The sequence below is a fragment of the Macaca mulatta genome, chromosome 13 (assembly GCF_049350105.2).
Source record: "Macaca mulatta isolate MMU2019108-1 chromosome 13, T2T-MMU8v2.0, whole genome shotgun sequence".
In the NCBI taxonomy this organism is placed as follows: Eukaryota; Metazoa; Chordata; class Mammalia; order Primates; family Cercopithecidae; genus Macaca; species Macaca mulatta.
In genome coordinates this window covers 39,827,976-39,842,077 of record NC_133418.1, presented here as the reverse complement: position 1 = coordinate 39,842,077, position 14,102 = coordinate 39,827,976, and the positions used below count along the sequence as shown (strand labels likewise).

The 14,102-nt window shown below is 38.1% G+C and overlaps 1 protein-coding gene across 1 annotated transcript in view; it reads left to right on the top strand.

Moving 5' to 3' along the window:
• The window catches only part of DNAH6 (dynein axonemal heavy chain 6), a 381,338-nt gene that overhangs the window by 129,636 nt on the left and 237,600 nt on the right, over positions 1-14,102 (top strand). The window contains exons 16-18 of the mRNA XM_015112750.3: positions 4,129-4,257; positions 9,339-9,452; positions 10,989-11,132. Coding sequence (XP_014968236.2) covers positions 4,129-4,257; positions 9,339-9,452; positions 10,989-11,132 — 387 coding nt within the window. The remainder of the gene's footprint in view (positions 1-4,128; positions 4,258-9,338; positions 9,453-10,988; positions 11,133-14,102) is intronic.

The window sequence follows — 14,102 nt, the reverse complement described above, 5'->3', positions numbered from 1 at the left end:
TTTTATTTTGAAGAGTTTTAATGACTTGTTAGCACATTTTATAGCTATTGTCACGATTTTAAAGTTTGCATAATACCTGGGTGATGAAATGATTCATATAACAAACCCCCATAACACAATTTTAACTGTATAACAAACCTGCACATATATCCCTGAACTTAAACTAAAAGCTAAATAAAAAATGAAAATAAACTTTGCTAGTATATTAGAAAATTCTCATTTAGGAAGAGACAGAGTATACATTGATAATTAGTAGTGAAGAATATTTAGTTACCTTGTACCACTTTTACAATAGAAAACATATAGGGTACACTGACTCAAAAGAATATAGTACAGACATTAAAGATTACAGTATACCTTTACATGTATTAACATGGAAATGTAAAAACAGCTCACATTGTGTGCTTCCTCTTTGTCAACCAGTGTTCGAAGGACTTGGCATTGTTTTTACTTTTGTATTGAAGCCCTTTTGTATTTTCTTACAGACAAAAGTGTACAAAACTAATTACTGTACAACTCAATGAATTATCTGAAAATAAACACATCTATGCATCCACTACTCAAGTCAGTAAAGCATTATGATACCTTTAGTGTCCCCTGCTAATTACTAATCCTTTTGTTATGGGATCTTTGGGGTGTCATTTTTCTGGCTGGAAACCTCTGTGGCCGGTAGCACCTTTGCCTGAGTTCTTGTCCTGTATCTAAGAAGAATGAGGTATGCAGACAAGTGGAGGGTGAACAAGATGAAGAGGAGCTTTATTCAGTAGAACAGCTCAGAGGAGATCCGCAGTGGGTAGCTCCTCTCTAGGCAGGTCATCCCATTGAGTGTTCAGCTCTCAGCAGAGAGGAGACCCTGGAATGGGTGGCTCCTCTCTGCAGGCCGGTTGTCCCATCATCTCTGCAGCTCTGAGCAGAAAGAAGGCCTGGACAGGATAGCTCCTCTCTGCAGCTGGTTGTCCCAATGTATGCCCAGCTCCTAGCAGACAGGAGGCCCTGAAGTGGGTTGCTACTCTCTGCAACTGGTAGCCCCGATGACATCTCTGCAGGTCTCTGAAGTTCTCAGCAGAGAGGGTAGCTCCCCTCTGCTTCTGGTTGTCCCATTGTCTGCTCGGCTCTGGCTGAGCCCAGGGCCTTTATGGACCTCAGAGAGGAGGAAGTGTACACTGATGGGCCCATGGGGGATAATGGGCAGGCTGGAAAAAGCATCACAAGTTCCTACTCCAGTCTGTGGGACTGGCAGCCCAGCCCCCAGCCTTCAGACCAACGTGGGGCCTCACTGGGGACCTACCCCCTTCCATCCAGGAATCTGTCTGCCTCCTGCTGCTGTTCATGGCAACGGGGCTGGGCCCTGACTGCTCCGAGATCAGAGAAGATCGAAGAAGTGCCTTCTCCCACTGCCTGGCCTCTCTCCCTTCCAAGATCAGAGCAGGGAGAGACCAGGCAGCGGAAGCAGGCACTTCCAAGCCTGCGAGGGCAGAGGGGCCTTCCCATGCCCCCAAGAGCACAGGACTGCCTGAGTCTACAGCAACAGTTTGAGTGGCTACAGCTGCACCCGAGCAACTCCCACCCCAGCTTGGAAGGGACAATGCTCCCACTTGTCCCTAACTCCCACTGGCTCCATGGAGTGTGCAGCCCCAGCCATGCCTCCCTCCTGCAGCAGGCATGTTGGCAGTGGCAGGCCATCTGGAGCAGGAATGCTATAAATTTCCTATTTTTGAACTTCTATTAATTAGAACCACACAGTGTGCCCTTTATTTTATTTTGGTATGTTCCTAAGATTTATCCATATTGCTCTTTGTGGATGTAGTTTATTCATGTTTGTTGCTATGTAGTATTTTATTGTATTTTACAATGATTCATTTCATGGGTGATGGAAATTGGGATTATTTACCATTTTGGGCAATGATGAGTAATAGTCCTAGAAATATTCTTATGTATGTTTTCATGTTTTAACTCATTTAAATCTCAGAACACTTTAGGGTTTTATTATTCACATTTTACAGAAAAGGAAATTAGAGTACAGGGTTAAGTAATTTGCTGAGGGTCACACAGTTACTAAATGGAGGAATTTGGATTCAAGCTTAAGCAGTCTACTGTCAATGGTTAATAGTCTGCTATTAATTGCTGTACCATATACTGTATTCTATACACAGCATACCGTTAAAAAGTATGAATATTTATGTATGCATAGATCATTAGAGAAAGCAAAAGTGCCAGCACATGCTTGATGTATAATCATGCATTTTTTATTTTTTAAAAAACTTTTATTTTGGGTTCAGGGATACATGTGTAGGTTTGTTATATAGGTAAACTCATGTCTCAGAGATTTGCTGCATAGGTTATTTTGTCACCCAGGTACCAGGCCTAGTACACAATAGATATTTTTTTCTGATCCTCTCCCTCCTCCCAACCTCCACTCTCAGGTAGGCCCCAGTGTCTGTTGTTCCTCTCTTTGCGTCCATGTGTTCTCATCATTTAGCTTTCACTTATAAGTGAGAACATGCAATACTTGGTTTTATATTCCTGCATTAATTTGCTATGAATAATGGCCTCCAGTTCCATCTGTATTCCTGCAAAGGACATAGTCTTGTTCTTTTTTATGGCTTCATAGTGTTCCATGGTGTATATGTGCCAGATTCTTTTTATCCAATCTGATATTGATTGGCATTTAGATTGATTGCATGTCTTTGCTATTGTGGATAGTGCTGCAATTAATATCTGCATGCAAATCATGCATTTTAAATAGCATGATGCACATACACAAAATGAAAGCGTGGGCTCATTCTAACTAGTGCTTTTTCTGTAGAAAGTTTGAAGTTAATTCTCTTGGGCAAAGGACTGTAACTTCATCATTTCCATAAATGATACTCTCTTGCTATCAAGACCCTCATCCCTGCTGTTGTGGGGAATTCAGAAGAAAACCTAAATGTGACCATTAATAATAATTTATTTCAGTTTGAAATGTCTGTTCCATTCTACCTGGGTCTCTTTTGAATAGATTTTAATTCAACTGAAAATCTAAACTTCCTATTGGGCCACCTATGCCACCATCCTGTCCTACCTATTGCCCCATAAAGGGAAGCTTGCATTCCCTCATGGCGAATAGATGGGGGAGGCAGGTCGTCTGCTCTTCATGCTACCTTCTGGGCCATAGCAGCTTCCAGTGCAGTTTGGCTGGGTTGCACCTGGTTGTCCCGGTTGCTGTTAACTAAGGGTCTTTCCTGGTTCTTTAGGCACCATGCTAGCCCCTATGCTGCAATCCATCATTGCTTCCATAACCTACAGTCCCAAGTAATCTGTAGCTTTCTCATCCTGGCCTCAGACATCTTCTGGTCCATCAGTTCTCACAACAGTTCCCACTACCAGAATCAAGACACATGAGAACTTCAGGATTCCCTGTATATCATACCAAGTCACAAGACACCAGAATGTCAATATAAGCCCCTTCTTCCTGGACACATCCCTTGGCTTTTACTAATCTAGAGCACGTTGCCAATTTGAATGCATGGCCATGCTGACTAAGACATGGACTAACTAGCCTCCCTGAGCTATGGCTATAATGGTTCTCAAATTCCTTCAGTTTTCTCAGATTATCCCAAACCTAGTTACGTGCTTTTGCTTTGCTCCTGAACTATTCCATTCCCATTCACTGGGGTTTCAATCCTAACAGGTCAGCCATAAAACATATGTCTTGCCATTTATGTTTTTCATTTTCTCTCTTCTATCATCTTAGAATACAAAGGCCTTTCCATTTCCTTTATTGTATAGTGGAAATTTACCTTATATCATATCCCCTTCCTTCTCTTCCCTGTTGCATTCACCTCTGCTTATCTGAGGTCACGTTGGTTGAAGAAGTGTAGGAAATGAAAGCAGATGAGGAAGAATATATTAGGTAATGTTTTAAAACAATTTTATCTCCATGGCACTTTATACAAATGCGTACTTTTTATAATGTCTATGCATTGGTTTAAAATTCAGGAAAGCAACAATTTTAAACATCATTTCTAAAAATCAAAAAGAAAAGAGAATTAAAGGGATCTTTTTAAAAATGTTTATTAATTCATTTAATTTAATTGATCTTTATCAAAAAGCAGGAATGGCTAACCAAAAACTGTCTTAAATTTACAGGATCCACAGATTTTAGATATCTCTGCTGACCAAGACAAAATAAGGCTCATATTGAATAATCTGCAATCTGTTCTGGCTGATCTTCAGAAACGTGCATTTCGGTATAAGTCCTATCAGAAGAATTTTAAGGTAATGACAGTTTTACACCATCTGTCTTAGAAATGTGTGTATAGAAATGGCATATATGCACAAGGACTTCAATAATGTAACTGTAAACATTCAATATTTGGACAACTATGTGCTAGTCAGCATGCTACAAATAGCCTCAAATACAAAATATGATATGTTCCCTGCCTTTGAAGTGTTTAAAGACTAATACACATGAGATACCAAATATCTTTCTTATTGAAATAATTGTGAATTATGCAAAACTTTCAGACAAGGAACTGTACTTTCTATGTTAAAATGTAAATGGATTTTTAAATGTGGTCAATTAAAACCACACTATCCTTTCTTAAGTAATATTCAGGCTTCCTTTACATTCATATGGATGTTATGATTCCATTGATATTGCCTGATTTACACTGGTTTTATGTGCCAATTTGATAAAAATGACATCCCCAGCTAAGCCAGGGACAAATGGTTGTAAAAGGGTAGATTTGAGGACCAGGAGCAGTGGCTTATGCCTGTAATCCCAGCACTTTGGGAGGCCGAGGTGGTTGGATCACTTAGGCTCTTGAGTTTGAGACCAGCCTGACCAACATAGTGAAAGCACATCACTACTAAAAATACAAAAATTACCCAGGCATGGTGTCACACACCTGTAGTCCCAGGTACTTGGGAGGCTAAACGGGGGGGGATCACTTGAGCCCAGGAGGCGGAGGTTGCAGTGAGCCAAGATTGTGACACTGCACTCCAGCCTGGGTGACAGAGACCCTGTCTCAAAAAATAAAAAAATAGAAATAAAAAAAGGTATATTTGAAAGGCTAAAAGAAGTCTCTCAAAAAACATGAAGAGAAAGGGTCAAGAGATGCAGATGCTTTCAATAGCTTTTAGAGAGACCAACAACAAGAAAAGAGAATAGAAAAGAAAATATTCCTATGGACAAAACCAGGGAGCCCCTAGCAATAAGGAAGATGCCATTGGTCTCCCCAAATATATTGGAGGAACATGCTTGAACCTCACAGGGGAATGCACCTGTCTTTTCAGAGCCCCAGATGGATGATCAGAAAGTGATCTGACATGCTGTCTACTCCAGGGTCCAGGGATTGGTAGAGAAATCTGAAAATTATGAACTTGATACCAGCCAATAAGGCTGGTGATACTTGAGGCAGATTTGTGTGAAGGAACTAGAGTTCAAAGTTGTTCCCAGGTTGAGTTAACTGACCTACAAGACAGGAAGATATGTAGTAAGGAGCAAGGTATGGAGGAAATACTACTTGATAAAAAGCTACAACTTGGCCGGGCACGGTGGCTCACACCTGTAATCCCAGCACTTTGGGAGGCCAAGCCTGGCAAATCACGAGGTCAGGAGTTCGAGACCAGCCTGGCCAACATGATGAAACCCCATCTCTACTAAAAATAAGAAAAATTAGCTAGGCATGGTGGCAGGTGCCTGTAATCCCAGCTACTTGGGAAGCTGAGGCAGGAGAATCACTTGAACCCAGGAGGTGGAGGTTGCAGTGAGCCGTGATCGCACCACTGCACTCCAACCTGGGTGACAGTGTGAGCAAGGCTCCATTTCAAAAAAAAAAAAAGCTACAACTCACATGTGAGCACCCCTTGAGTAGGAAAGAATATCACTGGTCCTGTCAGCAAGACAGCAGAGTATGAAGCCCCAGCCCCTCCTTTTTCCCTTGGACACACTGACTCAACAACCCCTGAACCAACTTATTTTGTCAGAAATACAAAGGCAAGTTGAGAGTCTCTTGCACCCTGGGCAAGTATAAAATCAGCTGATTGAAGCCAGTAGAATAATTTCTAACACCCTTTCACTGTGATTCCTGCCCCCAGCACAGTGCTACACAGTTAGGAGGAAGTTCTCAGCTTCTCCCTGGTGAGGGAGGGAAAGACAGACTGGATGGAATATATGGCATTCTGACACTTTAGGGGTCTGCCTGAGAGACTGGTTTCTCTCTTGCCTGAATTTGATTATGCACAGGAAAGGCCCCAGGTTGGAACCACTGAGAACAAAAGCAACAGTTTCGACCAGTTTACACTCACTAGCCATTAACACCCCTCCCCCCACCCCTGACTCAGTGCAGAGTAAGCAAGCAAGAATTCCCAAATCTCAGCTTCTACCTGGACACGGAAAGATTTGAAGTGGCTGCCCAATGTGATACATTATCAGGGGACTGCTCAAGGGACAAACTTCTATATCACCTGTCTTGGAGTAGTGACAGGATCCAGCATATTCTAGGTATCTTATGTGTAGAAAACTCTAAAACTCCAGGGGAAAAAAATTAAAACTAATAAATAAACTCAGTAAAGTTGCAGAATACAAAATCAACTTACGTGAATTAGTTGCATTTTTATATACTAACAACAAACAATCCAAAAGATAAAGAAATAGCATAAAAATAAAGAAATAACATAAATAACAATCCAAATAGCATAAAAAATAGCATGCCATTTACAACAGAATCAAAAATAATAATAATAAAGTAGAAACAAACTTAACCTAGGAGGTGAAAGACTCACACACTGAAAACCAAAAAACTGTGATGAAAGAAATGAAATAATACACAAATAAATCGAAAGATATCCCATGTTCATTGATTAGACCACTTAATATTGTTAAAATACCTGTACTACCCAAAGTGACCTATACATTCAATGCAATCTTTATCAAATTCCCAATGACATTTTTAAAGAAATATTGAAAACAAATTCTAAAATTTTTAGGGAACCACAGAGGACCTCGAGTACCCAATGCAATTTTGAGAAACAAGAAAAAAGCTAGAGGCCTCACACTTCCTAATCTAAAAACATATTACAAAGCTATCGTAATTAAAATAGTGTGGTACTAGCATACATTCAGACATATAGACCAATGAAACAGAATGGAAAGCCCCAAAATAAATCAATAAATATGGTCAACTCGTCTTTGGCAAAGGTGCCAAAAATTCACAACAGGGAAAGGATAGTCTCTTCAACAAATGGTGTTAAGGAACTGGATATTCACATGCAAAAGAATGAAGGTGAACCCTTACACAAAAATCAGTTCAAAACAAATGGGTTAAAGACTTAAAAGACCTAAAACTATAAAATTCCTAGAGGAAAATGTAGGAGAAATCTTCATGACATTGGCCTTGGCTATGATTTCTTGGATGTGACACCAAAAACCAATGCAACAAAAACAGAAATAGACAAGTGGAACTACATCAAACTAAATAGCTTCTGCAAAGCAAAGGGAACAATCAACAGAGCCAATCAAAGGCAACATACAGAATGAGGGAAAAAATTTGCAAATTATATACTTGATAAAAGGTTATTATCTAAACTCCTTATATATAAGGAACTCCTACAACACAATAGCCAAAAAAAAAAAAAAAATAGTTTTTAAAATGGACAAAGGACTTGAATGAACATTTCTCTAAAGAAGACATACAAATGGTCAATAGGCATGTGAAAAGACACCCAACATCAGTAATCATCAGGGAAATTAAAATCAAACTACAAGAAGGTATCACCTCACATCTGTTAGAATGGCCATTACAAAAATAAAATGAATGATAAATTTTGGCAAGGATGTGTGGAAATTGGAATCCTTTACACTGTAGATGAGAATGTAGAATGGTGCAAACACTATGGAAAACAGCACGGTGGTTCCTCAAAAATTAAAAAAATTAAAAATGACCCAATGATCCCATTTATGAGCATATATCCCAAATAATTGAATCAGGCTCTTAAAGATATATTTGTACTCCCATGTTCATTGCAGCATTATTCTCAATAGCCAAGATAAGGAAACGACTTAAAATGTCCATCAGCAGATGAATGGATAAAGAAAATGTGGTATCTACATAACATAGAATTTTATTCAGCCTCACAAAAGAAGAAAATCCTGCTATGTCACAGCATGGATGAACCTGGAGGACATTATTCTTAGTGAAATAAGCCAGCTACAAAAGGACAAATACTGCATGATCTCATTTATATGAGATATCTAAAGTAGTCAAATTCATATATGCAGAAAGTGGAACGGTGGTTTCCAGAGGCTAGGAGGAGGAGGAAACGAGGAGTTGTTCTAGATGTATAAAGTTTCAGTTGTGCAACGTGAAAAAGTATTAGAAAACGTACATTAAATAACATTGTTAACATTATTATAGCTAGCATTACTGTACTTTACACTTAAAAATTTATTAAAAGAATAGATCTCATTAATGTGGTTTTTACCACAATAAAAAGAAAAGTTAAAAAATTAATTTTTAAAAAACACAGAACCTGAAATGAAAGTGTGTCTTCCTCCTTCCATCTTCCCTATCTATGACTTCATGACTGATTCCTTCCTGATTGCCTCTGATCTAGCCTTCCTTCTGTGGCTCTCAATTATTTGGAGAATAGGTGTGAAAGCCTAACTAATCCAGGTTGCAGGAAATCATTTGCAACTCTTAATGGAAGACAAGACTAAATTCCTAACGTCAAAGTCCAAGAATTTCTGTGTAACCAACTCCCTGAAAGTTTCCCCAGCTTTGAGCCAAAGCAGTCTTAAAACACTTCTCATGAAAACATGTTCTTCACATTTTCTTACACCCTTCCTCTCCATGGGGTTCATATAAAGTCCGTGTTTAGAAAAGAGTCGGAAACCATGCTGTCCTCTCCATCTTAAACTTCACCATCTTCCCCACCAGCTATCGCACAGTCATCATCTTCTTCTGCCTTTTAAGTACAGAAGCCCAATAGAAATCAGTGCCTCTAAAGACTCATCGGCTTTACCTAGAAGGCCTAACATATATGTGCACGTATAATTCAACTCAAAGAAGAATGCCTGTGTTACTCGTATAATATTTATGTCTTTGGAGAATATTTAAGTTCTAAGGAAATACCAGGAGTTATATTTTGTTACTGTAATGGAAATTCTAATGTATGTGGGGTTTTGTGGAGTTTTCTTTTTTTCTTCATTTGTTTCTAGTGCTCCTTTTCTTAATCCATTTAGGATGCACATTCTGCCAAGCAATCACTGTACCAAAAATTACTAACAGGAGAATAGCATATGCTCATTATATCTGAAAACTAAATTGCGCATTTTGTGTACTACATTTTTAAAGGTAGAAGTGTCCAAGTTTGAAGCTTTGGAAGAAGTCAGTGCTGAACTGAAGCTCAAACAATTGCTCTGGGATTCTTTCTCTGAATGGGATAAACTCCAACAAGAATGGTTAAAGGTAGGGGAAAAAAGCCTTCAGTTCTTAAATTATTTTTGTATGAATTAATCTTAAAATTGTAACAATTTGAATTATAACTTTTAACAATCTGGTGCTTTACTTAATGTCAGTAAAATATGCAATGGTATCATTTTCTGAGAATTTTTATAAGCTTTCCAGCGAAAAGCACAAAGGTCCTTATGTCACTGTATGCTACAGAAAAGAAAGTATTCTTGTAAGCCAGGCTTCTCAGGTCCTGCATATTAGAAGGCTACATAACGGAAGCATCAATGGACAATGCTGTGTGATATTTAATCACTTTGTGGTTTCTAAACACAATGTTGTCATCATACACTTCAATGTTCTTAAGGATTGTAGGATTTTATTTGTGATCTACACACTTTAGGTTTCTACTTTTGTTGTCCTTTGAAAAAGGAAGCCATTTTGTTCACTGTAATAGGATAGAGTGATAAAATCTAGGATCTTCCTTTAAGAACTCAATAGTAAACTTTTTAAATTAAGAAGCCAAATATCAACAGCCATCAGAGAGTTTTGTTTCTAGGATCTACCCTATATTCAATCCTTAACAAGGGTCACCTCTCTACGAGGCAAAATAGATGGCCACCTATACTTTCAAGTGTGGTATGGACATGTTAGAAATACTATCAACCTCACAAATATTGTTTTACACTTCTTATTCATCCTACCTGTGCTGATGCCTATCATTAGAAGATACATGCCTTGGTTAAAAAACAGTAGCATAGAAAATATGTTCCAGGTGCTGGGAGTACCATTGGAGAATAAGAAGAACAAAGTTCAAACATAGAACTTACCTTTGGTGGAGAAAATAGAAAATAAAAAACAAATATATGCTATAACACCAATTATAACTCCTTTAACTCATTTATCACTTATCTCAGAAGTAAGAAAATATTCTTGAGAAGCAGCAGCTTAAAAAGAATTTTCTGATTACCACCATGGATTAGAGCAGTGGCTTCCAACATGGGATGCATTCACCCTAGGAAATGCACAAGAAAACCCATTAGGGAGCAGAAGGAAAATGATGGATTTAGAATAAAGAAAAATGAAGGTTTACAAATTTTCTACTGCCATCAGTATATATGTGTGGCTATCTGACATGTCAATATATGTGTATACTTATATGTTTACATAACTGAGAAAAACAATTATAGATCTATATATAAGATCTATATATAAGTATATAGCTCTATAATTTTATGAATAATTTATGAATTTAAAGTGTTTATGTTAAACAGGTATATAATCAAATAATAGAAGACTACTAGGTGAGAAATTTCTGGTTAGCAAGAGTAAAAAAATAGCTGTTTGTCTCCTTCGAGGAGTTTATGCATATTGACCCTCAGGAATAAACAGGTGATGCTGGATATATAATATTATTAGCAATTTAATAAGTAAAGCCGTTTCCAAAAGCACAATGTAGATTTGGATTAACTTTTAAAAGTTTTTTTAGTATTTCAAACTTGACTTTTACTTTATGTTTTAACTTGTTTTGCTTTGTTTTTAAATTTTTCATAGTCCAAATTTGATTGCCTGGATCCAGAAGTCCTAAATAGTCAAGTTTCTAAATATGCTAAATTTGTGACTCAACTGGAAAAAGGCTTGCCACCCAACAGTGTAGTGCCCCAGCTCAAATACAAGGTGGAAAAAATGAAAGAAAAGGTAAGGTTGGTAGAAGTTAGTTCAAAAACTGTAGGCCAATTGGTTGTTAATTGATGCTAATGAGACCAGTATCAGGAATTATTCCCTGATTAAGTTAGTCAGCTTTGCAGACAGAAAAACCAATAGTCAAAATTCGTTTTTTTGTAGTGGCACAGACTACATCCTGTCTTCATTTGGCCAAGGACAGTTAAATACTGTGGTTAGGAGGGGCGTTCAGAGTGTTTCCCAAGTGGTAAGGGAAATAGTGCAGGAATAGGTTGTAGTTATGCTAAGATACTGATATGCTCAAACCCTTAGGGAGCCAGATGAGGCTGGGGTAGACTTGTCCAGTCGGCCTTGTCCATTTGCATCAGTGCACCACACAACTATGCCATTTTCCAGATGTGCTATGATGTGAAGAAAGTTGGGAAGCTAGGCTGCAGGTGTACAGGGCTGAATCTTTGAAACCATCTCAGCTAAGCGAGTGCTTGAAATGGTTAAGAAACAGGATATGATTTTAGTTTTTTAAACAATTTTAGGGTGTTTTGTTGTTGTTGTTGTTGTTGTTTTGTTTGTTTGTTTTTTGTTCACTCTTGTTGCCCGGGCTGGAGTGCAGTGGCACAATCTCAGTTCACTGCAATCTTGGCCTCCTGGGTTCAAGCGATTCTCCTGCCCCAGCCTCCCAAGTAGCTGGGATTATAGGCACCTGCCACCCACCACGCTGGGCTAATTTTTTGTGTTTTTTCAGTACAGTCGGGGTTTCACTATGTTGGTCAGGCTGGTCTCGAAATCCTGACCTCATGTGATCTACCTGCCTCAGCCTCCCAAAGTGCTGGGATTACAGGTGTGAGCCACTGTGCCTGGACAATTTTAGGGTTTTTTTTTTTAAGATGAAATAAAGAACTAAAAAAAATGTGGAGAAGAAAAGTAAGCAAAGCTTCAGACACAATGAGAAGACAATTTTCCATCTTGAAAAGAGTGTTATTTGCATATTTTCCCCTTTAGCTTACAGTATCTAGTCAAAACACTTTCCCAAGTTGTTTAAGTCAGCTTCTTTCTTCTTTATTGCCTTTAGTGTGATTATATCATACAATTGTAAACAAATTTATTTGTTACAGTCTGCATTCCATCTTGGGTTCCCTTGAAATCCTGGTTTATATTCTTTTAAACTTGAATACGGTAGAGGTTACTTTTTGTGGCATACAGTTCTATGGGTTTTTACAAATGGGTAATGTATCCAATACAATAGTACCCTACAGAACAATTTCATTACCCTAAAAATTTGCTTGTGTTGTCCCTTTGTAGTCAGCCTTTCCCTCTATCACAATTCCGCACAACCGCTGATCTGTTTTCTGTCTCTATAGTTTTGCCTTTTACAGAATATTATGTAAATGAAATAATACAACATGCAGCCTTTTGGGTCTGGATTCATTCACTCAGCAAAATGCATTTAAGATTCCTCTATGTAGTTGTACCCAAAATATATAACATACTCTTACAAATAAAAAGACAAATAACCCTTTAAAATGGGCAAAAGATTTGAATACACACTTCCCCAAAGAAGACACATGAAAAGATGCTGAACGTCATTAGTTATTAGGGAAGTGCAAAACAAAGCCACAATGAGGTAGCACTTCACATGCACTAGGATGGCTATGATCAAAGAGACAGATGATATAAGAATAAGTATTGTGGGGAATATGCAGAAATTAGAACTTCCACATGTTGCTGGTAGGACTGTAAGGTGGTGCAGCCACTTTGGAAAATAATCTGGCAGTTTGTTCAAGATGTTAAATATAGACCTACCATATTACCAAGTGATTCTGCTCCTAGATATATGGCCAAGATAATTGAAAACATGTGTTCACACAGAAGCTTTGATACAAATGTTCATAGCAGCATTGTTCATAGTAGCCAAAAGTGGGGAAAAAACCAAATTTCCATCAATTAATAAATTGGAGAAATAAAATGTGGCATATCTATATGAAGGAATTTTATTCAGTAGTAAAATGAAATTAAGTAGTATGTGCAACAGAATAGATGAACCTTAAAAACATGATGCTAGGCTGGGTGCAGTGACTCAAGCCTGTAATCCCAATACTTTGAGAGGCCAAGGAGGGAGGATCACTTGAGCCCGGGAGTTCGAGACCAGTCTGTACAACATAGTGGGACCTCATGTCGGCAAAAAATAAGATTAAAAATTTTAAAACGTGATGCAAAGTAAGAGAAGCCAGTCACAAAAAAGGGCCAGATAGCATGTCATTTATATGAAATGTCCCGAATAAAGAAATCTATAATGAGAAAGTGAACTCATGATTACCAGGCACTGTGAGGAGGAAGAAATGGAGTGACTACTAATGGGACCTAATGAGTATGGGGTTTCGTTTTGGGGTGATGACATGTTCTAAAATTAGATAGAGGTGATGGTAGCATAATTCTGTGAATTATAATTTTTTAAGAGAAAAAATATTCTTCCATGTTGTCATGTGAAGCAATAGTTCATTTCTCTCTTTTTCTCTTTCTTTCTTTCTTTTTTTCTTTCTATGAGACAGGATCTCACTGTGTTGCTCAGGTTGGTCTCGAATTCCTGGGCTCAAGAAATCTTCCCGCTTCAGCTCCCCCAAAGTGCTGGAATCACAGGCCTGAGCCACCATGCCCAGCCAGTTCATTTTTATTTTCTAGTATTCTGTTATATAGATGTACCATAGTTTCTTTATCCATTCACTTGGTGAAAGATATCTGAGTTCCGTCTCATTTTATAGTGATTTTTAATGAAACTGCTATAAACTTTCATGTACAGCTTTTTGTTTTGTGTGAACATGAGTTTTCTATTAACTCGGGTAAATAACTAGAAGTAGGATTATTAGGTTGTATAGTAAGTGTATGTTTAACTTTATAAGAAGTTGCCAAAATGTGTTCCAAGCAAACGTAACATTTTGGCTTTTCACTAGCAATTTATGAGAATTCCAGTTTCTCCTAATCATCACTAGC